Raw genomic sequence first — 26,725 nt, forward strand, 5'->3', positions numbered from 1 at the left:
ATAGGGAGACATCATCTTTATTATACTGGAAAATCAATAAACCAGCTATCTGATCAGAAAGGAGATACCATCACTATATTGCAATGCTGTTTTGCTATACAAACTTCCTCGAAAAGATAGCCCAGAACAAAAAGAGATTTAATGCCTCTGCTTACAGACATACAAAAATGCGAAAGACTCATGGAAAACTGTCTCCTAACACTCTTTTGAACAATTATGTAGAATGTGATTACTGAAATCCTTGACAAAATATAGTACTATCAAATTATTTTCTAGAAAAACTGAACTGCTTTATACTCACATAATATGAGTGTCTCTGCCTCCCTTTCAAAGGTGTCCACAATTTCCATCTTCCTTAATTTCTCCTATCCTACTGACCCCACAAAATGCATAACATTAATTAGAGACAGAACAACATAGTGATTAAGGAGAAAGACTCTGGGGCTCGAATGCCTGAGTTTAAATGGCAGTATGATAATTAACTAACTGTGAGACCTGGAATGAGTCACTGAACAAATATGTATCTCAGTTTCTTCAACTTGAAAGTGAAGATAATAATCACCTTATTAATTACTAATATAATTATGAAATGTGTTTCATGGAAAGCACTTAGAAGAGTGTCTGGAAAACAGTAAATGCTATGTAACTGTAGGTTATTACGGTATCTGCCTGCTCTTCCACGTCCATCCCAGTCCTACCCATCCTTCAAAGTTGAGTCAGATACAAATGTCTCCATGAAAACAAGTGACTTCTGCTCTGAAGTCTCAGTTGTACTCCCTATCTCTGAAGTTTTTCATTACATGTTATGTTCAAAGGCCTGGGTTGACCAGATGTCTTTTGTTTCTAATGCTTTAGGATTTTCACCATAATGACAGTATTAAAAGGCTTCTAACACATGCTAAAATTTCTAACCTTCTTGGTCCTACTGGTATAAAAATAATGTTGCCCAAACTCTGAGTGCTGCAAATGAAAATCTTTACATGTCAATTATGCAAAGAACTGAAGTGATTTTTTTAAAGGGGTAAATCAATAACTTTCTTTGGATTGATAGGCAGTCAATTAAAACAGTGCTATACATTTCAATATTTGGGTGAAATATTTTTTAACTGAATGTTTCCTGTATTACACATCAAGATAGTAAAAATCATAGCCACTCAAACCACTAGAGCAATATTGGAATTCACGATGATAAAGGTGGCACCAAATTGATGCAGGATTAAAATTAATAAAGTAGGAGACCAAATAATTTGTGGAACAGAGCCATTAGACTAGAACAAAAACCAGGTAACAAATACAGAAAACTTGTAATTTCCTAATATAAAAACATGTACTTCAAGAAGTATCTTCTGGGAGGGGGGGGTGGGGATAAGGGGGAAGGTGAGGGGTTTAGAAAGCAGTCAGTAATCACAAGATTGCCACGGGGTTATGAAAGTTAATTTGGGGAATGTAATCAATAATGTTGTAAAGATTTTGTAGGGTATCCGATGGACACTTGTCTCATTAGGGAGACAACCTCAGGGAAGATGTAGATGCCTGATCACTGCACTGTACACCTGTAGCTGAAGCTGAACAATAATGAATGTCAACTACAAGTTTATATTTATATATGTATGTATGTATACATATACATATATATGTGTATATGTATATGTTTATATATATGTATATATTTACAAGAAATGGAGTACAGCATTAGGAATAGAGACAGTAGAAATGTATTCGCTTTGTGCGATGTCAGAGAGATAGTGGATGGGGGGAGGGAGGTTGACATAGTGTGAGGCATATAAATGATAAACATCTATTACTTTGTTTTGTGCACCTAAAACTAATAAATAAATAAAAAGAAGTTAAAAAAAATGAAGTATCTTCATTGTAGTAGGTATTTTGAAAACCAGAACTATAGCTGTTTGACACAAAATTAAAAATGACATTATGATTCTAAACCATATACCTTACAGTTTTATATCACCAGTTTTCAAAGCATTTTCATATACATAATATAAAATTAAAGATGATAAAAACCTTATGAAATGGAAAGCACAAGTATTTTTTTTCCACTCACACATAAAGAGACTAGAGTTGAGACCCGCAAAACAAAACAAAAATATTTTTGATATTAAAATGAAGTTATATTTAGAATGTTGAAAATCATGCTAAATATTATTTTAAATAATTTAAATTACTTAAAGTCAATTTAAACTATTTTATTTAAATAATTTAAATTTTAAAGTTTAAATATTTTAACATGTTATTCCCAATTAAATATAAAACCCTCAAGTTATTCTATAGATAAAGGAATTCTTAGGAACTCATCTTAGGAAGCCCATTGCTCCTTCAAATAATTATTTTATAAAACAGTAGTAGATGATTTACTCAAAAACAGTAAGACATATATTTTGACTTGATTGCCACCACCTATCCATAAAGTAGAGATGCACAAATATGTACACTTATCAGCCCAGAGTTTGGGAAAACAATAGGTAGATATATACTCCTCACCTAAGATTATGACCCAGGAGGAATCAAATGTTTAATGTAGGTAGTGTTGGGAGGAAGGTACCTAATGCCCCAAATGACACCAAATGAAATTTCTTGTTTGCTTCCTGTTCTCTTCTCAACTCTTTCTTTTCTCTCTAAAGTAAAAAACAAACAAAAAAACCCTTTATTTCACTTTTGGAGTTTTCTGTTTGTTTATTTGGGTTGTTGTTGTTTTTATTTCTTAAAAATATATTAGTTTCAAGTATACAATATATTGATTCTATATATTACAAAATAACCACCAAAATAAGTCTAGTTAACATCCATCACCATATAAATTTGTCTTTTCCTTCTTATGATGAGGTCTTTTAAGATGTACTCACTTGACAACTTTGAAATATACAATACAGTATGCTTAGCTATCGTCATGACATTGTATATTACATACCCAAGATGTATGTGTTTTATTTTGACCACCTTTGTTGCCTTTGTTTTTTGAGTGATATTTTCACTGGGTATAGAATTCTAGGTTGATAGTTGTTGCTCTTCTTCCAGTGCTTGAAAGATGTTCCATTCTCTCCCCCTTGCAATGCTTCCAATGAGAAATCTGCTGCCTGTTTAACTTTGTTCTTCTGAAGTAACTTGTAACTGAAGTAACTTGTTGTTCATTTTAATCCATCAGCATGAAAAATATTCTCCTAATCAGTAGTGTGGAGAAGTGGCCCCCAATATCCCACCTCCTTGCATTCATGCCCTGTGTAATCTCTCCCTTTGAATGTAGGCAGGACCAGCTACTGGCTTCTAAACAATAGAATGCAACATAGGCAACAGGATGTATGTGCTTATGTTACATAAAATTGTATCATCTTGCCTGGCAAGGATATAAGTAGCCATGCTGGATGGTAAGGGTAGTCTTTGGGTTTAGCAAAGAAGAAACTGAATACTACCAACAATCATGTGAGCTTGGAAGCAGACCTTTCCCCAACTGAGCCTCAGTTGAGACCATAGTTCTGACCAAATCATGAGTGTGGCTGGTGGGAAAAGGCATTATTTCTGGCTTTTTGTGGGCAATGGGAACGATTACTTTTACTCGTCTCAGATGGTTCTTTCTCTGGCCTTAGAGTTCCCTAACAAGCATGTATTGACATGTATTCTGTTGAATGCTTAAGTGGGACCCTCAGTAGATCTCAGGAGTTCTCTCTTTGAGCAGCTCTCCCTATTTCAGTATTCTGTTTTTTATCTATTCAGACACTTATCTCTATCTCCTCAACTCCAGGGGTCTGCTAGTCTCTCCCCGGATTCCCCCTTCTTGCCTAGAAACTTTTCCAAGGCAAAAATGCTATGGCAATCAGAGGGCCCACCTCATTTTGTTGTCTCTTCTCAAGAATCACTATTCTTTGTTGCTTGATGTCCATTGCCTTGAAAGCCACTGTTTCATATTTTGTCTGTTTTTTGTTTGTTTGATTCAAATGGAAACATAAATCCGAGTCCTGTTATTTCACATTGGTTGGAACCAGAAGTCTTTCAACAAATATACTTAACCACAAAACTAAACCCAAAACCAATGTGGGAAATAGAGTGGCAAAATAGAATAAAGTATTTGCTCTGACCATGTAGATATAATACAACTGTCGGGAAAAAAGTAAAAGAAATTTGGAAAGTAGAGTCCATTCACATTGCCTTAACTGTAATACCTGGTAATCTTCAGATAATATTGAAAGCTTACAAATCAAATAATAGAGGTATATGCATATTTAAAGAGTATATTGGTACAAAATAAGAAAAATATTATTGTTGATTTAAATTAGATGTCAGAGAAAGAGCAATGGGCAGGAAGTGGGAACACATTCATTTTTATTATTGTTCATTAGAAAGAACTAGTAGACACAATCTCAAGAATTAGAGAACTTGGGATATCATACAAAGTTATAATTATGAAGGTAACCAATAGGAAAAAAATTAAACCTCTCTAAATATCAAAAGAAACACACACATACACATTTTATAGAAACAAATTTTTAACTACCTCAATAGAGAATCTCAAAAACAAACAAAAAAAATATTTTTAATTTCTATAACAGAAACAGAATGTTGTCCCTCAAAAAAAAAGAAATTTACCACTATCACTTACCACACCAAAATACGGCACTAAGCTCACATGGTTTCACTAGGGAATTCTAGCAAAACTTTAAAGAGCAGAAAAATCCATTTCTATTTAAATTAGTATTAATAGGAGGTGGGGGAACTTCCAAATTATTTTATTTTTATGAAATGAATGTAACAAAACTGATGCACACAAGGTGAATCTCACTTATAAATAGATGTCATATCCAAAATAAAATATTTGCAAACAGAATCCAGCAGGAAATGAAAACAGAGTAAAAATTCAAGAACAAGTAATTGTTTTTCTAAAAATATAAGCATGGATCAATATTAGTAAATGAAGATTCATCATTTTAATAGCTCTAAAGAGAAAAATCACATGTAAGGCATATAACCGAACATAACAACTATACTTCCCTTCCTTTCTCCCTTCCTCCCTTCCTTCCTTTCTTTCAGATAATGAACCTGAGACTTGAAGACTTGAAATATTTTGTTCAAAGCTCAATCAGCTAATAAATGGTAGAGTCTGGTTTCAAACCTAAGCTCTGGATTTGAAAGTAGGAGAATCTGCTTAATCTAATTCTGAAAATGAGGAAGTTTGACTCAAAAAGCATCGTCTGAGCTCTATGTCAAGTGAATAAGACAGTAGGAAACTCTTCATTATGGTCTAAGGATATAGAATAGTTGGGAGAAGGATTGTGTTAGATGCCATGAGAGCCAACCAAGTGCCAACTGCTGTCAATAACTGACTAGTTTGTTAATACCTCAAGAGGGGTAGGATAGAGCTAGTAGATTGAAAGTAGTCCCTTTTCCAGAAGTCACCAGACATAGTGAAATGAGGGGAAAGAGACGGTGCCCACTGCAGTTCAAAAAGGTTCTGTGAGCTGCTCAAAACGTCAATAATCTTATACTACTGAAAAATCTAATCTCAAAAAAAACATTTGCATTGACTTGCAGATTATTTCTAAATTATGTTTCTTGCAAATGTGTTCAAGCTTATACATATATTGGTTGTTATCTGCTGTAGGAAAGGTAAAATATCTCCTTTCTTCAGAATACTGAAAAAGGATAGCAATATAGCCCATCATAGTGGTTTTTTTTTAATTCATAATTTTTTAAATTCAGAATTTTAAAAAACTTCATAAAAATTGTTATTCTTAAAATAGGAATACATGAATTTTACTATAAAATATGTTCAGTCAACTCAAAAGCCAGTATCATACTTATGAAAAACCATTTAACTCAGCAACAAGAAAAATACTATTACCACTATTATTTAGCACTGTACTATAGGAACTAGCCAGCAGAATCAGAAAGAGAAAAAAAAAATGAGAGAGGGAAAAAACAACTGTAAAAATGTAGATAAATTTGTAAGTATTTGTGGGTAATATTAGAAAGCTCAAAACCATCAACCAAAAAACTTCATATTATAAACAATCAGAGAATTTGGTAAGCGTACAGGGAACAAAATTAATGTTTTTAAGTTATTAACATATTAAAATTATGTTTTATATATGTATTATGTATTATATATAATATGCTTATATTATCTATAACAACCATTTAATGAAAAGATTGCGTCAACAGTATGCATACATACAGAGGTAAAATTTCCCAGGAATAAATAGGTAGACATCTATAAAGAAAATGTTAAAGTATTACTGAAAGAATCCCAAAGATGACTTGAATAAATGGTAAGCTGTACCACTACCTTGGATGGGAAGTCAACATTATACAAACATCAATTCTCTTTGAGTTTATCTTGATCACAATTTTTAAAGGGGTTTTTGTTTGCTTTAAACGAGACAAACTGATTCTAATTTTCATTGCTAAAGACAAAAAAAAAAATTAGACAAAAACTTGGGGGGTGCGGAGGTAGTGATGATCAATTGAAGATGGAGACTAACCCTACCAGGCATTAAAGAATATTTTAAAATATGAAAAATATAAAGTATAACACTGGTTCAGACATAGACAACGAACAGTGGGAAAAAAGACAAAGCCCAGAAATACACACAATACTTACAAGGAGTTGGCATAAGATAAAGGTAGCCTCGCAAATCAAAGATGAACAACCCAATAAATGGTGTTGAGTCAATTTGGTATAGCCATCTGGAGAAAAAAATAAACTGGGATCCAGACCAGGATGCTCCAGGACAAATTTCAAGTGATCCAAATGTTCCAATGTAAAAAACGTAACCACAGAATTACTAAATGGCTGAATGCACCCTAGGAAATCAATTTTCCATAAATCGCAGCATTTTTTAAATTTCTAGTAGCCACTTAAATTTTCTAGTAGCCTTTTAAAAAGGAAAATAAAACAGATGAAATCAACATTAATAATACATTTTATTTAGCTCAATATACCTAAAATATTTTTAGCATCTAATCAATATAAAAATTATGAAAACTTGTGCATTTTATTTGCGCTAAACATTTTTAACTCGGTGTGTATTTTATAGTTATATCTTAATTCAGACCAGTCACGTGTCAGGTACTCAATAGCCACACGAGGCTGGCTGGTGGCTACTACATCAATCTGCAGAGTCCTCAGAAGTCCCCATGGTAGGGAATACTGCTATTTTGTTTATCTCTTTACCCAATGCCTGGCATATATTTCTGTGAGTTAGAGAAGGGAAGGAGGAAGGAATAAAAATGCATCCTCTTTAAGAAACGAAGGCATTGTTATAGAGACGGGGAGAAAAAGCATTTGCTACATTAGAAGTCTCGGGTTCAAGTCTCGACTCTAAAATTTCCTAATGGGTAGCTTGGGAAAAGCACAATTTTTCTGAACCTTATCTATAAAAGGAGACTTTTCTTGCCTACCTACTGTTTAATGGTTGCTATGATGATCAAACGAGATCATGTAGACACAGTAAATTGTGAGGCACTTTATAAACATCACCTACTATTACTAAGGTAAAAAGCTCTGTCTCCACGATCATTGTTTCCAAAGGGTGCTATCTTCCTGCTTTGATTACCACCACCCATCTATCCCCCAACCATGAACATACAGGTTGAAATTCTGCAGCAGGTCGAAATTCTGTAGCACATTGGTCCATGTTTTATCCCTGGAGGACTATTATTGATTTGTAAAGTTGTGTTCACTGCCTCACTCCATATTTCAGTTGTCTACAAATAGTCCTTTCTCCTTTAACTTGACAGAGAGAGGCCTTCCAGAGGTATCTCATACCTTGTATCCTGTTGGGCTCCATTTGATTTTGCAGTATCTACCCTGTCAGATAGCTCAAGTCATCCTCTGATGTATGCTAGGAACTGGTTACAACAGAAGCCAGAAAAGGAAAGGGGCCTAAAGGAAAAGAAATCCTAAAATGTTACTCAGAGAGACTTAGAGGGAATGAAAGCCGTTTGATGATAGAGACAATCCCACTGAAGGTGGAAGAAAAAGAGTCAACAAGGAGTTTCTGGATCAGGAAGTTGGATTCAGGCTTGTCGCATTTTCAGTGATGACCTACGATCCACTAGACAAGAATTATGTACACAACTCAGGAGCACAGTTAGGCAACAGGCACTTAGTTTTCCACATTGATTGCTTGGAAAGGGGCTAAATTTTAATAGATTAGGGTCCCAGTGCTGTTTCTGCAACTTGCATATAAGTTGCTTCCTGAATTAAACTCATAAGAAGAATTTAGTATTTAAGTTTCCTGTGAAGGGGGTCTTTGATCCCCTTAAGTCCTTAAGAATAATTTTAGAGAAGAAAAGAATGATATGCAATGTTGTAGCTCTGTGTTATAAAGTGGGTTCCCTATGTTTCTTCAGAAAAATAATTTCTTTTACTGTTCTCATTCACAAGAGCTGAAGCATTCCCAGTGTCTGACTAGAGAAGCATAAAGTTAGGAATATTACTCAGTGGATTTATTCCTATGAAGATGAAAACATACAATGGAACAAAGAGAAAAAAGAAAATCTTAAGGCCACAGATAACTGACCATATCTAAGTCAGAATTCCTTAAGGGAAGCCAAAACTGCACTGGAAGCTCACAGTTTGTTTCTTTTTTTCTTTACTCTTTTTTCTCTTTCTCTCTTGAGTTAGAAGATAGGTAATTTGATTGATGATATTTTTTCCACATTGGTGACATTTTAAATGGAAACCAAGATTTTTGGGGGCTGGTTGTAATAGCTCGATGAAATCTTTAACATGTGCCAAAATGTTTCATTAATGCAAGTCAGCCAAATAATCCTCTTGCCTTGTAAAAATATTTCTTTTCAAAAATGTTTTTTGAACTGTTAAAAAATATGAGTATTCAGAGTTTAGCTACAAATATATGGGTTATACTGACTAATCTTGTACTCATATTTCCTCAAAGCAAAGATGATGTGACTTTGATGAGGTTAGATACATAGTTTTCAACTTTCTGTACACCTAATAATTGCTATATTAAAATTCAGATGGTTATCAATTATCTGGGATTCAACCAAATTATTGTGTTTCTCACACAAAACAGCCTTTAGGTTTGTTGTGTCTAGATGCCCAATGACCAGTATGGATTCTCTTTTACTCCGCATATTGGTTTTTCTAGTTGAAGTAAGGAGCCAGTTCATGTTCGATTAATGATAATAAAGATGTGTGGTATTTAAAAGTAGAAAAACTGCCTTTCAGTCAACAGAAAATTACATACTTAACATTAAAGCAGAAAAGTATAGTGATGTACAGGAGGTGAAAAATGGAGGAACCTTAACTAAATTACAGGGAAATTTCCATAACAGAGTCACTAGTAATGCTGATTTACTAACGATTTCCTGTCATGAACTATATTTATCATATACCGCCTCCCTGACATGACATTGTATTTAATGTTTTTGAGAGCCATGTTTTAATCAGATTAAACTCAAGGAAACTGATAGGTATCTGTTTGGCTCTTAACTTTAGCTTCTGTTTCTTATTTAGTCACAAGACTATTATTTCTGGAATCTTTATAAACACATTTTGTCGGGATTGCCACAAGAGTGCAGCTTATGTTGTGAGGTCAGAAAAATGTGTGCCAGTGGTTTTCATGATCTATGCACAGAGTGCATTACAGAATTGTTTAATAAATTAAAGACAACTAATGCAAAATGTGTTCCTTACCCCCATGGGATAAAGCATCTAAAAATACAACTTATTTTTAGATTCAAAAAATAGTTTCTTAGGAACTAAGTAACCAAGAAGAATGTTCAAAAAAAAGATGGCACAATATTATTCATTATTCAAATGTATTTACATAAAACTAAAATCTCCAATAATCTCAACGTTCTTAAAACTAATTTACAGAAAAAAAATAATAATTTAAAAATCTATGTAACACCTACAACATTACTTAAGATGCAACATTCCAATATTATCAGTGAACACATCAAGCTGAATACTTGAAAGCGATCTGGAGGGCAAATTTTCCCTCCTTCAAATTTAGACATTTTGATAAAAGTGCTCCTTGGTTCAAGATTTCCTATGATAGATAATCTAGTAACAGGCCAATAGTGCTAAACTGAGCATTAGATAAGGAATAAGTCATCTATCTAAGTGAGTGGTAAAAGCGGAAACTAGCAAAGAAAGTATAAAAGAGAATTAAAAAGGGCATAAAGACTGGCCTCTAACACTCCAGTGCTCATCACATGAAAAATGTTCTCAAGCTTAAATGACTGCATAATACATGGAACATATGAAACCACTTTGTAGATATTATAATACATTATTTTTTCATCCACATAAGTTACCTACCTTTTCTTAATATAATTATACAATAGCTTCCTGATTAAGTACCTGTGGCTTTGAAGCTTCTTCTTCAGAATATCTTAAAACTGCTCCAGGGCTTGCAGGATAGATACTGATTAGCTGATAGGATGTAATCAAGTAAACTTGTCCTGAGCTAAACACTACTGAGTTGCACCCACAGCTTGTTTTCAGGTACATTTTTAGGAAGTATACGTTATATGGAAAAAGAGAAAATATTCTTCAATTGTCTGTATACAAGAATAGGAAATCTTTGATACTATTATTCATTAACAGTTAACCAGATTTTTGCAGAAGTTTTTCTTGTAGGCACTTATAACACCATATCTGAGTGTAAGAAGTCTAAGAAAAATTAAAGTCAATGTTATTAATGAGATTCATTTTAATATCACTGTGGTTGTATGTAGTTTCAGTCCACATTCTTTTTCCTTAATGTTGATAAAATATTTCATGAACAATTTACAGGTTGGGTTTCAGGTGAGCTGAATAAACACACTATTTATAAGCACAAGATATACTTTTAAACCAACTTTTAAAATTTTCACTGGATCTTTCAACATTTGTTTGAAATCCTTACAAGATATTCATCTATTTGTAGCATCATATAGGTCTGTCTCCCCATCTGTCTATGTTTTTCATGAAGACTAGTATCTGCTACATGTTTTTTATTTCTTCCCCACTTTAGTAGCTATTGATTGGCCCACTACTATGCCATCTCTGTAATAGTTGTCCGACAGCTTTTATCTAACATTTTTTAACAAAATACAAGCTTTCTTTTACAGGAAAAGGGACAAGTAATCAAGGTACTTAATTTTGACTAAATTTAACTCTGGATGGTTAGAAAGTTAATGTCATCGAAATCTATTATTGTCACAATAAATAATTACATTGGCAACATGATGCACTAGTAAAAAAAAGACTGATAATATGTATGGTTATTCATCACGGCACTTAGGCCCTATCTTCCCAAAAGTAACCTTCTTATATTACATGGACAGATTTGCTAAGAAATTCGCATCTTGCATGTATGCACATCTTGAAGAATCCTTTTTTTAACAGGATATCCTGACAACATCCGCCCCTGCCCCTCACTCCCCCCCGACTTGGTAGCCTGACTCCAGCACTAGCTCATCTGGTTTGACTAAAATCATTGCATTATTTGGCAGTGGTTTCTTCATACGTGGCGCTTAGAGCTTATTGAAGCTCCAACAGTACAGGAAATGCAAATCATGCAAACCACCCTCATGATGGCGACGTACAGTGGCGTGATTGAGCGGCAGTACGCACGGCTCGTGGGCTGACCACATGAAAGGAGCCATTTAAAGACCAGATGAGCGAAAGCTGGGATAAGTTAGAGAGTATGTGTGAGCTTCAAAGCTGGCAGAATAGCATCCTTATTTAAAATAGAAGGGAGAAGGGGGTTTTATTATTATTATATTTTATTAATAACACCTGTGCAAGTTCTTTACATTCAAGGAAGTATATGGAGGTAGAGTGAGTTAACATACATAATACTGCATATAAGTGGGCTGATCTTTCTTTTTTAAATCCAGGTATGGAGTACTTTCCACCAGTATTTCACAAGATTTTCTACAAGTGTTAACAATTATTGGGAATGTTTTCTTTCAGTGAACTTAAGGAGAAAAAATAATCTAGCAATGCCCTACATTATTTGCTCATAATCCCTAAAGTGTCAGTTTAATTGCCACATGTTAATAAAATCAGTTCCTCCAACAAAAAATAAGGAGCTATAATTCTCAGGAATTCTTCAACAAAAGCCTTAGGAGCAATACAGAATTTGTTATTAAGAGAATATTTGAACAAAGCTAATACAGTAACTAGAATAGAAGAATGGCTATAGGAAGTTTTTCTTTTCTTTTTGGAACTGATTATCTTTTGGATGTTTCTAATTTACCAATGAGTAAAGAAAATGTGACTATTAAGAAAATAAATGTAGTGACTAAAAATAATTAAAATAAACATTCAATTTTGTGTAGCATTTTAAATTATTTTCCAAAGCCTTTTATGCACGTTATTTCATTTGCATACATACTTAAAAACATCAAGAATTCCACTAACGGACTGACTCCTTTAACCCATTATACCTATAACTAGATAAATAAGTGAAAGATAAAGTTAGTAGTTTACATAAAATGGGGAAAAGGCTAATACTTCTGGTCTAGGAATCAAGAAACCTAAGCATGAATAGCCACATGAAATGGAACTAATCACTCTCTAAAACTTAGCTTTCTCATACATAAGAAATGTGTTATCACCACCGTTTCTGACTGCTTCATAATTTCATTTGAAAAAATGGGGATGGCATCTTATGTGAAAAAAATCATACAGTGCAATACAAACATAGTGTACTGGATTTCCAGTTAGGATGGCAGAGTAGGTAAATGCTGTGCTTCACTACTCTCGTGACCATATCAAAATTACAATTAAATTATAAAATAACCATCACTGAGACTTACTTAAGTTCAGTGAACAGAAGTCCTACAACTAAGGACATACAGAAAAAGCCATCTCCAGACTAGAAGGAGGGGGCGGAGATGTAGGATGGGCTGGTCCCACACCCTTACGTGGTGGTTAAAAATCAGGTGGAAGAGCTCAGCTGTGAGGGTCCTCCCGAGGACCAAAGGGTCCCTGCCACATGCCAGGCTCTGCAGCTGATGGTTCCAATGCCAAGAAAGAAGACCCACAACTTCTGGTTGTGAAAACAAGCATAGATTATAGCTAAGTGAGACGAGGGAGGCTGGAGTCCCAGACGTGTCTCTTAAAGACGTGCCACATACAGACTTACTCGTTGATGGACTAATTCACTCTGATCTCCAGCATTGGGGCAGCAGCTTGAAAGGTGCCAGGAACATATAGGAAAGAACTGAATTGTCTAGCTTCAAGGCAAGGGCTGGAGAGTCAGCTTTCTCCCAAAGAGAAGTGCTGGAAGAAGCCATTACTTCTTTGTTGAGCCATCCCCCCTTATAGCCTGTAGATGTACGCAGCCGCCAAACCTGAGTGTACATCGATCTGGCTAACACCGTTCACCCTGCCCTGGTGATTCCCTGAGAACCCATCTCACCCAACTTTCAGGCCCTGTCTTGGCTCATATTGCGGATTTTCCTCAAATCTGTCAAAATTTCACAAACCCATAAGAAGCAGCATCTGGCCTCAACATACCCCTAACTCTTGTTAAGCAGCACAAGCCTGGTACTAGCAGTAGCTGGCTTCAGTTTGCAGCTTAGCCTATTCCAGACACCTCCAGGGTCAGAGCAGATGTAAGACATTCCCAGATCATTTTGTGGTTCATACCAGGTGGCCCCAGGCAGGGCACAGGTGGCAGCTGAACTTTACCTGCATCCAGAGCCCCTCCCAGGAGGCCACCAGGAGTGCTGGCAGTAGAGTCCCTCCCAGGTAGCTTTGGGGCCCTTACATCCAGTGGTCATCTTGGGACCATGCCAGAGGACCACCTATACATATTTATACATGACACACCCAAAGGGCAGCCTGGGAAGGCACCAGAGCCCTGCTAAAGTATATCCTGCTCCATAGATTCACCCCCGCATAAAAGTTCCTCCACTGTAGTCACAGCCAGTCCTCACAATCAGCCTGCCTCCCACTGACCTGCAAACAGCAACCAAGGTTCAACTACAACAGGAGGCCGGCCACACACAAACCAAATAAGGGACATACCTGCAGCACCCAGCTGCATCCCAAAATAAGGAGACAAAGAAATATGTCACAAATGAAAGAACAGAACAAAGATTCAGAAAATGAACTAAACAAAATGGAGACAAGCTATCTACCAGACACAAAGAGTTCAAACCACCGCATTATAAGGATGCTCAGTGATCTCAGTGAGAACTTCAACAAAGAGATAGGTAACATAAAAATGGAGATAAAAAACATTAAAAAGAACCAGTGAGAAATGAAGAATACAATAACTGAAATAATGGCTACATTAGAGGGAATCAACCATAGATTAGATGAAACAGAGGATCGAATCAGTGATTTACAAGTTAAGGTAGCAGAAAACACCCATCAGAATAACAAAAACAAAGAATCCAAAAAAATTTAGATAGTTTAAGGGTCCTCTGGGACAAAATCAAGTGTACCAACATTCACATTAGAGGGCACCAGAAGGAAAAGAGCAAGGAATTGAAAAAATTTTTGAAGAAATAATGACAGAAAACTTCCCTAACCTGCTGAATGAAATAGATATACAAGCCCTGGAAGCGCAGAGAGTCCCAAACAAGGTGAACCCAAAGAGGCCCACACCAAGACACATCATAATTAGAATGCCAAAAGTTAAAGTTAAAATCTTAAAATCAGCAAGAGAAAAGCAATTGGTTACAAACAAGGGAACTCCTATAAGACTGTCAGCTGATTTCTCAATGGAAACTTTGCAGGCCAGAAGGGAATGGCACAAAATATTCAAAGTAATAAAAAGCAAGGACCATTAAAAACATTAATATATGAGATAGTCATGAGATTGATATCTTTATCATCTACAACCAAGATTACTCTACCCAGCAAAGCTATCATTTAGAATTGAAGGACATTTAAATAGCTTCCCAGACAAGAAAAAGCTATAGGAGTTCATCACCACTGAACCAACATTACAAGTAATGTTAAAGGGACTTCTTTACGGAGAAAAAAAGATCAAAAATATGAATAATAAAATGATAACAACTACATATCTACCAACAGTTAACTTCAATGTAAATGGATTACATGCTCTAATCAAAAGATAAGAAGGCTGAATGGATAAGGAAACAACACATGTGCTGCCTACAAGAGCCTTACTTCAGATTGAAAGATACACACTGACTGAAAATAAAGCGATGGGAAAAAGTTATTTCATGAAAATTGAAACCAAAAAAAAAATAAAATGAGTTAGCAATACTTATACCAGAAAAAAAATGAACTTCAAAACAAAGGCATAACAAGAGACAAAGAAGGACCCAGTAATCCCACTTTTGGGTATTTATCCAAAGAAACTCAAAATGCTACTTCGAGGGGACGTGTACATCCATATGTTCACTGCAGCATTATTTACCATGGCCAAGATGTGGAGCCAGCCTGGCAGTCTGGATGGATGGATAAAGAGGAACTGGTATACAAATACAATGGAATATTACTTGGCTATGGAAGGGAATGGGATCTTGCCACCTGCAGCAGCATGGATAGACCTGGCGGGTGTTGTGCTGAGTGGAGTATGTCAGACAGTGAAAAACAGATGCAATGTGATTTCGCTTATATGTAGAAAGTAAAGAACAAAATAAACAAACAAACAAAATAGAAACAAGCTCACAGATAGAAAGAACATTTTGATGGTTGCCAGACGGGGAAGGTTTGGGGGTGGGTGAAAAAGGTGAAGGCATTAAGAAGTACAAATTGGTTGTTAAAAAACAGTCATGGGGATGTAAAGCACAGGGAATATAGTCAATAATATTGTAATAATTATGTATGGTGTACTAGGTTTCCTGGGATGATCACTTCATAAGTCATATAAATGTCTAATCACTATGTTGTACACCTGAAACTAATATAATATTGTATGTCAATTGTAATTGAAAAATAAAACAATTATTCAAAAAAGAAAGAAATATTATACTATTTGCAACACTCACATTGTGCCAAGCACTATATGAGGTTCCTAACATACATGATCTCTTTTGTTTTAATTTCATCTTCACAATAACACTGCAAGGTAGTTATTATTAGTACCATTTTAAGAGACAAGAAAACTGAGGCTCAGAAAATGTAACCAATGTCCCCTAAATATAATGGCTACTAATTAATTTATTGAGGGTAAATATATTAGGGCACACATAGATCTACATTGGTATGTTTTATAATCATCCCCTGAGGAGCTACATAATTCTTGATTAGCTGTCATTTTAAAAAGAAATTCAATGCTGACACCCTACAAAGTAGAACTAAGTAATGTAGAATTTTTCTAACTTTCCATCAGATACACCAGCTAGATACTTGGTATTTTAAATTGGCCCATATTAATCCATCATATCCACTGCTTTCTTAATTTATCCTAAACATAGGCAATAGCTACCCTGTTTGACAACCAGAAAGAGTACAAATAGCCATAATTGCTTTTGAAGTCCCTAGAGCCATGGCCTTGAAATTTTAAACATTGGTTGATGTCAAGAAATTCTGACTGGATAGGAAGAGGCAGCTTGTAAGACTTCCTTTTCTGATTGTCACTGTCGTCCTTTCTAAGTATGCATAGCCACTAACAAGCAAGTCTTAATTTTTTTTTCTTTGTTTTTGGATACCTTGTGACAGTCTATGAGAGAATAGAGTTTAGGTTATATTTTAAAATAAAAAAAACAAAAACCTATGAACTTATAATTGCTTGTATTTATCAAAAGAGAAGGCTATAGACATAAGAAAGATAGTTTGTAGAAGTTATATAGTTACTCATACACCTGGCAAGCAGGCAGCATAATTTTGACAGAGCAACCAGAACGTGAAGAAAAGTCAGTCACAGAACCTACTAAACAGGAAATATTCAGATCAGTTGAGACATGAATCTCATTCATAGCTACAAAATCCATCAAGTAGCTGAAGCCATACGAAAACCCAGAAGAGGATGGATCAACAAAGCTGGAGGGAATACTGAATGACTTCTTCTGCTTTCATCTCTTAGCAGCATCAAGGAGCTTACTTGAAACACAAAACCTTGATCCATCTATAAGGACATCTGATGTATGAACATTATGCCATAATCTGAAGATCAGAAATTTGAAAGCCACCATTTACATCATGTCCTGTTTCATAGGGAAAAAGAAAACCAGGAACCGAGGAGCCACAGGTTCAAGGATTTCAGAGATTTTGACCTAGCAGGTGGAAGTCTCTCTTTGTAAAATAAACTTAAAGTTGCATTCTGGGGAGGAAGCACTCATGTGGACTGCAGCAAGAAGTAAAGGATGTAAAGAAGCGGATTCAAAAACCTAGAAATTTCCAGGTAAGACTAGACTATTAAGTGGATTTGTGTGGGTTTTGTTTTCGCTTTGTTTCAAGTGAGGAGGGTAGAGTTCATTCCTCTTCAAATCTGCAATGACAATTCTTAGTAGCAATGCCACTGTGACTTTCTAGTTGGAAAACAAACCTGAATCTGCTTCTCTGGATGTTTGAGCCGGTTTTTCTTCCATTTGCCTCCAGGAACAAGATAACAATATCATTGGTTAATTAAATCAATCCTTACCTTTGCCTTTAAATTATTTCAAATTCTTTCAGTATTTATTTTCAAGCCTATTACTGATTTTCATCAGTGTCCTCTAGGTCCTATCAAATTAGTACCTAGAGTAGATTCCCATTATAGGATTCAATACTAGACACTCAGGACCCACCTAGAAATGTCATCTCCTACCTCTGGTTTATGACAATGCACTTAATCATTCCAGACCTCTGGAAATGACAGCAGTTTGATTAGAAGAGCTCTAAAGTCTTAACTACGTTAATATCTGTCATATCATCTCAATGCCAGGTATTAATATCTAAAAATACTAATTAATAAGAGAAAAAAGTGATATCACAAAAAACTATATAATAGGAGGCAAATAATTATCATTTTATCCAAACCACCCTGCAGAAAACTACATGTTGCTTCATTGATAAACTGAAGATAACACATGAGACTCTCACATGGAGGGAACGGGCTATATGATTTCTTCATGCTTCTTCTGGTTCCAGAGTTAATGTTATGGTTTATTGAATGCACTTGATGGTACCTGGCAGTCCTTTATTTTAAAAAAATTTACTGAAAGCCTAGATAAAGTGACAAGCACGACATGACACAGTGAATTCAAGGATGATAATGTAGTGGATTGAACTTTGTCCTTCAAAAAGATTTGTTTGCCCTGGTACCTGTGAATGTGACTTTATTTGGAAATATGATCTTTGTAGTTGTAATCAATTTATGATGAGGTCATACTAGATTAGTGCGGGCTCTTTATCCAGGAACGTCTGTCCTTATAAAAAGAGGAAAGGACACAAAAAGATACACACCAGGAAGGTCATGTGACAACAGAGGCAGGGATTGGAGTGATGCGACCATAAGCCAAGGAGTACCCAAGACTGTGCGGAGCCACCAGAAGCTAGGCAGAGGCAAGCCAGGATTCTTCCCTAGAGCCTTCAGAGGAAGTATAATCTTGCTGCTGCTTCATTTTGAATGTCTAGACTCCAGAACTATGAGGGAATAAATTCTGTTGTTACAGAAGCCTTAGCAAACTAACACAGATGGTCACATTGGTACAGTAGGAGATAGCCAAAGTTATTAAAAGAGTTCCGAGAAATATGTTGTTTTAATGAAACCACAAGACTGGCAACACCGATTTTTAAAAATTTAAGCTTTCATGACATTGAAAGGTACTTTTGAACAGGACAAACCACAGGTTACTATCTTAGCCAACTCTACCATGAATTTGCTTTTTGAAAATAGACAATTTGACTTCTGATCACGTCAGTTTATTTTACTAGAAAGTGAGATTTGACATACTAATCTATCGGGCAAAAGTGCAAAGAAAACTAATCACATTATAATTAATCCCTTTGTAACTGGGTAAATGTAAAAACTATTTAGATAGATAGATAATAGATAGATTAGATAGACAGATGATAGATAGATAGATAGATAGATAGATAGATAGATAGATAGATAGATAGATAGATGATAGATAAAAAAACGGTAGATGATTTAGGAATAGGTAAAGTGAAAATAGGGACTGAGAGTTATAAACTTCATGCCACTGCAAGGAATTATTGCAGCTGTTTCTGTCCCATCTATAGACCAAGCATAACCAACTATTCAAAAAAAATTTTTACCTGGATATTTAAATCATTCAAGTAGTGAAAAAAATACGGATAAGACAGCAGTAGTCCTAAAAAAATATTTTTGTGCTCTGATTAAAAAATAATTAAAATTACTAATGCAAAACAACAATCTGTCCATTTGTATTTTCTTTAATTAGCAAGAGCATTTAACCTCTTCAATAAACTTTTATGTGGACAGAATGTTTCATACTACTATAATTATCCCTTAAAAGTAACAAAACAAAAAGAAAGGAAATACCCAGTAAATGAAACAAAGCTAATAGAATTACTGAGTTATATTTATACTTACAATCTTGAATTCGTGAAGATAAGTATAACAGATAATACTATTCTTTGTAGTAAGCCTATAAAGTGTGCTTTAGACAGGCATCCTCAACCCTAGTTGCACGTTAGAAAGACTTGGAGTTTGTTTAACTATAAATGTCGATGCTCAGCGCCCACAGGGTTTATGTAACTCACAGGGTTGTTGTAAGGTTTAAATGAGATCAAACATTTTAAAATGCTGCCCATCAGTCTGCTTCAGAGAAAATGTTCAAAGAATGGCGATTCCTATAATATACATGTATACATTTCTGAAAAGTTTTCATAGAAGATCCAAATAAAAGGGTTTACGACAAGACATAGGTGCTGTAATGTTTAAAGCAGTGGAAAGGAGAAATGACACCAAAGAAGAAAATAATGACGAGTCAGAGTGACCTAAAAGAGGTCAAGAGGACTTCTGTCCTTCAAGTTGAGGTCAAAATGAACACCAAGAAAGAAAGAGTGGTGAAAGGGAGGAAAAGCAAGGAGAATGTCATTGATGGCATTCTTAATTTACTCCAGTTCAGCGGTAAATATAGGATTCTAAAAGGCAGAAAACAGAAATATAGTACATTGACTCAAAATGCAAGGTGTTTATGCTTTCTTTGACAAAGGCAGACATTTAACAGAGAACAAGAAAGAAGGGGATGATCAAATTGATACTTCCAAGGAATAGACAATGATAAAAGTGAAATTTCTAGTGATGTGGAAGGGGTATGATAAGTAATTAAAATACAAGGGGAAGAGTTAGGAGGCTATCCTTCTATGGGATGGCTGAAGATGCTCAAAACAGCCACAAAGGTCAAGCAATATTACCTCAAAAAGCAGTGATATACCATTAGGTTGGTGCAAAAGTAATTGCGGTTTAAAGTTAAAAATTGCAAAAACCGCAATTACTTTTGCACCAACCTAGTATTTCTACAAAGTAGACCATGTACACTGGCATCACTTCCAAGTCAACAGGTAACCCCCCCGCCGGGGATTATAAATCATTATTGTTCCCCTACTGTTCTCTTCTCGCAACATAATCTGTACACTTTCCCAAAAGGTCCTGTGTTTTAACACCTTATAAGAAGTTCATGTCTAATGAACCTTTGTTTCTTACTGCATTTGTATTCCCTCAAGTTTTTCAGCCTGTAAACTAACAACTGGTAACTGTTTTGTGCATGTTGCCACTGTATCATGAAAAATGACAAGTCTCAGTATTTCCATATTATAGCTCCTATTTATCACTTTAAATTCTGCCTGATGTGCTTCAAACTCATTCCAGTTACATCTTTTGCTACTTGGAAAGAATCCAAAAGAGAAAAGTGAAAACCACTAAAATCGCCACCTTCTCTACTACACTGAATAGGTAATTATATAACAAGCAAGAAGTATTCTACTAACTTAAAGCATAATATTCATGTAAATGTTTTAAAAAGTATTGAGCAGCTACTATATGGAGGGCAATGCAATGGGAAGAACACCAAGGAAAGAAGAAAGAGGAAATAGGGAGTATATAACCTTGTAAAGCAGGTAAATCAAATGCTAAATAAAAAGTCTTAAATGCTAAAAAATTAGCTAGCATTGTTTTTCTATGTGTCTCTATAAATAAATACAACGGCAATATTGCACATAACAGAAGCAAATGTCTTACGAGTTTTATTGATATTTCTTAGTATCATCATTATTTATTCCTTCATCCAACAAATGTTTACTGAAAACTAAGAATTAGACCCTGCGGATAGTTGAGAAAAAGATAAAGCCTCTGCCCTCAAGGAACTTAGAAATAATAATAAAATATTTCCTGGGCAAATTCATGATGATCTTTGCTTATGAAAAGAAGTTCAATAAAGGCCAATATTAAATATTCTAAGATGCCACAATAACCATAAAATATACTTTGGATATTTGCTTTTAAATTTCAGTTGCTCAAAATTCCATGAGTTAATTATCTGTTACTTTACAAATTTTTCTCTTTTCCACTCATCCACTCACATACTGACCACTTTCTCACCATTAACTAATACTGCCCAAATATTAATATAATGGAGTAGGTAATACCGCTCAGAAGTGACAAAAAGTAAAATATCATTAATAGTTATTCAGAATTGTTGGTTACTAGTGAGCTGCTCTGGTGAGACACTATTGGAAGTGAAGGGCAAGAAATGGCTGAAAAGAGGATTTAGAATAATCTGGAAGGGGAAACAATAGGGATCCGGATTGTGAGTAGTTGTGAGTGTTTATCTTAACTCTTTCACCAGGAATAAGAAATAATTTAAATAGAACATCTGAGGAAAAGGAGAAAGTTAAATGAGAGGGTTAGGTGTTACTCTCTGCAACATGCTGGTCAAACATATTTCTCCAACTCTCCTGAAGCATATTTTACCTTCAGCCCCAACTAGCAAAGGTAAAAAACGAGTTCGGAGATTTTTGAAAGAAATAAGGAAAGCCTATTTCTACATGAAAAAAATGCAAAACTAATATATATAAGATCTTTTCGAAAATTGCATCCAGTAATAGAAAGCTTTCAGCATATTTACAGTAAGTTTAAAGATATATTCCAGCTAAATCATCTGCACTAATGTGGTAGCCAATGACACAGCTGACCTGAAAAGGCCATTTCTACTCCAAATATGAAACTTTTACTATGTTTACTAAAATTCCTATCAACTTCAAGAAAATATATTGGAACTTTTATTTCTATTTAACTAACATTTTTGGCAGTTATGATGGTCAGCTGTTATTCCTTTATTAAAAGTAATGTGAGAAATTTCTGTATGTTCAGACATTAACAAGATTCTTTTCCATGGGGTTTAAGCAAAGAGATGATACTACATATGTGAAATAACTACTTTGTGTTAGAAAGTTATAGTCATTTTATCATAGGTATGAAATTCTGCTTTTCATTTTTTTAAAAAAAGCAACAGGTATTGTCAAACCTTCAGACCCATGAGATAACTGTACACCTTTTTTCTCTCTTTAAGAACACTTGAGCGTTTACTAGATAAGGGTGCAATTCAACCGCCGTCCATTTTACTTTTTCATGAACGGCATTCTTTCACACACTTTCAAATCAAGTACCTAGTAAAGCACCTTACAAAATAGAAGTCAACTAATACGAATGTTAGTTGAAGAAAATGAATAAACAGTGAATTATTAATTCACTTTTCTGATTACAGAAATAAATACTCGTACAACCACTATTTTAATTTATTACCACTACCCACTATGATATTTGATTGTTGCTATTTAGCTACAATTCAAAATTGATACCAGAGCTGAAGTAAACATAAAGAGAGACCAAAAATCTGCAAATAATATCCATTTGACCATTTCTTCCCACTCTGTCACAATAAACCACCTGCACTGAAGAACAAATATAGCAGCATATTATGGCTTGGGGCCAAACACTCTTTAAACATTATGTTTTTATTAACGTATTAATGCCATGTCATCTTTTCTACTTATATTTTAAAATAGATAAACTAAAGTCCAGAGATTAAATAACTTAAAAATAAAACCTCTCAAATGAGTTAACACAGAAGAACAGTACAAATTCTAACTTCCCAATAATATCTTAAACTCCAGTTTACAAAATATTCTTGAAACATTATCTCATTTGATCCTCATAATAAACCTTGAAAACAAATGTGAAGGACATTATTTTTTCTTTCCACCATTTTACAGATGAAGAAACAGCATGGAAGTGATTTGCTCTTTTACAGGTGAGGGCCTGACCTGGGCCTTGAGCTCAGTTCCTCTGACTCCTAGTCCAGTGGTTTTTCCCAGCACCTCGAGTGACTATGTAATAGTATGTCTAACAGGTACAAGAGAAGAATGCCCAAACACTGAAGGAATTCACGTTGCGTGGGCTAATGTTTGTAAGTCAGGATTAGTCAATATCTATGTGCCTAATCTGTGGTTTGCAATTGTGAACAAATACCTCATTAGTCAGTAAAACAAAGTGAGAACAACTGACACCCCATGTCTATGTAAAACAGAAGTCATTGTTGGGTAGATGTGCTTATCAGCAAAAAAAAGTTGTGTGACAAACTGAAAGGTAAAACAGAAATGTAGATGAATGCCGATGACTTCAAACCAAATATTCTAAATTGCAAATGTGGAAATACTGATTCATATGACACCATTTCATTATACTCTATTAGAAGGAAGGGATCAGGTGACTCATACAGATAAATTTGGAGAGGAAAGGATTTCCCCGGAACCCCTACATTTTAAAATGTAAAACAAAAATACCAAACAAAACCAGGTTGCAGCATATTATTATACTTTAGAGATTTCCTACGATATTTCTAAACCCTAAGACATACCAAGCCTATCTAAAGCCTAAACCCTTAAACAATAACAAAGAATTAACATTTTTGCTGTAATATAAAATAGGTCATAATAGAATAGAAATATCCTGAATTCTCCAAATTTTGATATAATCAATATCTTCAGGGTTTATCATCAAAAATGACAATAACCAGTAGAAATCCCAGAACGTAATAGCTGAGAAATATTGATAATGCTAATTCTTTAGTTTTTGGGTCCAGAGTGGGCTGAAGGATGCAATAGCAAAAAAGAAAACCCTATTCATCAAAACTTTCTTTTTCAATAATTCCAAGAGGGTGGTACTCACCACAACTCCTCTCAGATTTAGACATCTAATTAGGAACTGCATTTTTAATACTAGTTAATACATGTAGAACATATGCACGCTGAACACATTAAAGAACAAAAGTTTTCTGGGAGCTTTTTTCCATGGAAAAAATAAAGAAAACTCAACAGTGTTCAAGTAGATCACTACCATCTGCCAGCATTTTATCTAAAATAAAACTGATTGCAAGAAGACAAATATTAAAATCATGTTTCCAAAAGCCTACATGTTTTTCAGGTAGTTTAATTCTAAAATTGACAGTGTTTCTACATCTCATGTGCATGGGTATTCAGGTGTGTCTTCGTTTTTCTACTATCAGTTCTAAATATCAAAATCATACAAAGAAAACCATTACTTTGATAAACTCTACTTACATTTTAAACAATACTCAAATTTCATAGCAAGCAAGACCTCAATTTTTAACCTCTGCTTCTCTTACTTTTCCAACATTTTCCAAAAAATACTGCAAAGAAACGTGAATGTTATTAAATATCTTCGAACACCTGGAAAAAATAAGAATACTGCTATTACAATGATTGCATAGTTCTACCAATCGCTCTTTATAAACACCCAAATTATAATTTCTTCATTTCCACCGACTGTAAGAGTCAAGGATTCCTGAACCTTTGTGGTAATGACACTGAGCTATTGCTGCATTTCTTGGCAGCAGTCCTCTCATAAAATAGTATAGAAAAAAACAAAAACAAAAGTGAGTTGATATTTTTCTGTCTTAAAAAGTTAAAAATTCCCTTTGAGAAACTGAAAACTCTCAGCAATGTTACAAAACGAAAGCTAAGAAACACTACATTTGAATAAGAAACTCTATAGTACAAATGCCACATGCACAAACACACACACACAATATGGACATCTTGTCTTTAATATAAATGGATTTCATGAATTTTTTTTCATTGTATTTAAGCTTATGATGGAGAAAAAAATAACAGTGACAAAAACTAGTTCACATTCTTAGTTACTTTCATTTTCTGAAAATCTTGGAACCCACCAAAACAGTTTGTACACAAATAAATGTCTGTATCAATATTGGATACGTAAAGAAACTACGGGCTAAAGATCCCGTACATTCTAGATCTATTACTATAGTGAAAGACAGGTTACCAAGTATGGGGGATTTCCCTAAAAATATATTAGTACATATATGACTGCTTTAGAAATGCTGATTCAAGTGAACATTGTCCGAATAATACTGAAAAAATAAAGAAAGAGAAGAGAAAAAGACAGAAAAGAAAACAAAACAAAACAAAAGAAAGGAAAAGAAAAGAAAAGAAAACAAAACAAAACCAAAGAAAAACAGAACTCTGTCAATGAGAAGAAACTTAGTTCCTAAAGCATACACTACCCTATTCACCTTTTTATCATTTGTGTCTGGCACGCGGTGTGTGTTCTTCACACACCCAGACCAGGGAGGAAGAGACTGGATTTTCTGAACTGGATACTAAGTCGAGTGGCAACCCCAAGCTTTATTAATTCATTTTCTTCTTGGGACTCTAGCACAATATAAGAACTCAATAAATGCACTTAATACCTAATTTTTTTCTGGGGGTGTGGGGTGGGAGATAAGTTTCAGAAGTTAATACCAGGTAATTAATCATTTATTGATTGTGTGTGTGTACACACACACACACACACACACACATAAACAGAGGGTGACAAAAAACTGTATACACATTTTTAGAAAGGAAAAAACTGTATTAAAATTGTAATATTCGATATATACCAGTAACAAAAGATAAATACAAGTCACCTTTGACTTCTGCAATTACAAGAGGTTACCATCAGTACAATTTTTACCATCAGTATAATTTTAATACAGGTTTTTTCCTTTCTTAAAAGGTGTATACATTTTTCTGACACCCTCTGTATGCATTTATGTATATATATAACACACATTATAAATTTTATTTCAATAAAATTCAATAAAAAAGGCAGTGTTATTTTAAATTTTTAGAGAAAAGGAAGTTTTGCTACATTAAGTACATGGAGTACTTAAAATGCTGCCAAAGTAAACCCACTGATCTAATTTAATGAGTAAATATGAATGATTTACAATTAGCATAGCTATTTTAAAATAATTATAACCACTAATATAATTTAACTGTGATCTCTGTGATTTTGACTAAATTAATCTGCATCCCAAATTCTTTTCACTTAGATAACACAAAGGTAAATTTCAGTTTAGCTCCTAGTCAATTTTTATAACTAATGAAATGCAAACAACACAATTTTCATTCATATTGCTAGTTCCTTTATTACTTGACCTTCCTACTATCATTGTTCTCATTCAGAATCTCCCTATTTGTCATTAGATGTTTAGAATCCAATGACCCTCTCTACCCTCATCCAGGGTCTCCATTCTACATTGCTTTAATAATCATACTGTGCACAGTTTTCCTTACCTCTATCTCAGGTTTGACTGTAGTACTCACCATGTGTTTTTTTGTTTGGGATTTTTTTTGCCTATAAAACATTGCTTCCCCTTCTTCAAATAACAGCAATGTAATTTTCCCTTTGCTGTCCTGCACTCAGTTCATATGGTTTGGATGGGGTTGATCTTACTTCCTGATTTCAAACTGGTCATGTGATCCAGGCAT

At 34.6% G+C, this 26,725-nt stretch overlaps 1 protein-coding gene across 10 annotated transcripts in view; it reads right to left on the reverse strand.

Moving 5' to 3' along the window:
* The window catches only part of QTMAN (queuosine-tRNA mannosyltransferase), a 363,467-nt gene that overhangs the window by 216,793 nt on the left and 119,949 nt on the right, over positions 1 to 26,725 (reverse strand). Inside the window, exon 2 of one of the 10 annotated variants that reach the window (XM_074335854.2) lies at positions 24,488 to 24,616. The exons of 8 other annotated variants lie outside the window; for them this stretch is intronic. In XM_074335854.2, the coding sequence (XP_074191955.1) occupies positions 24,488 to 24,489 (2 nt within the window). In that variant the 5' untranslated portion in view covers positions 24,490 to 24,616. The remainder of the gene's footprint in view (positions 1 to 24,487; positions 24,617 to 26,725) is intronic. One more of the 10 variants, XM_019735914.3, reaches the window with a different exon arrangement.

The sequence above is a fragment of the Rhinolophus sinicus genome, chromosome 17 (genome assembly GCF_057876585.1).
Source record: "Rhinolophus sinicus isolate RSI-liver-muscle chromosome 17, RSI-T2T, whole genome shotgun sequence".
Lineage (NCBI taxonomy): Eukaryota > Metazoa > Chordata > Mammalia > Chiroptera > Rhinolophidae > Rhinolophus > Rhinolophus sinicus.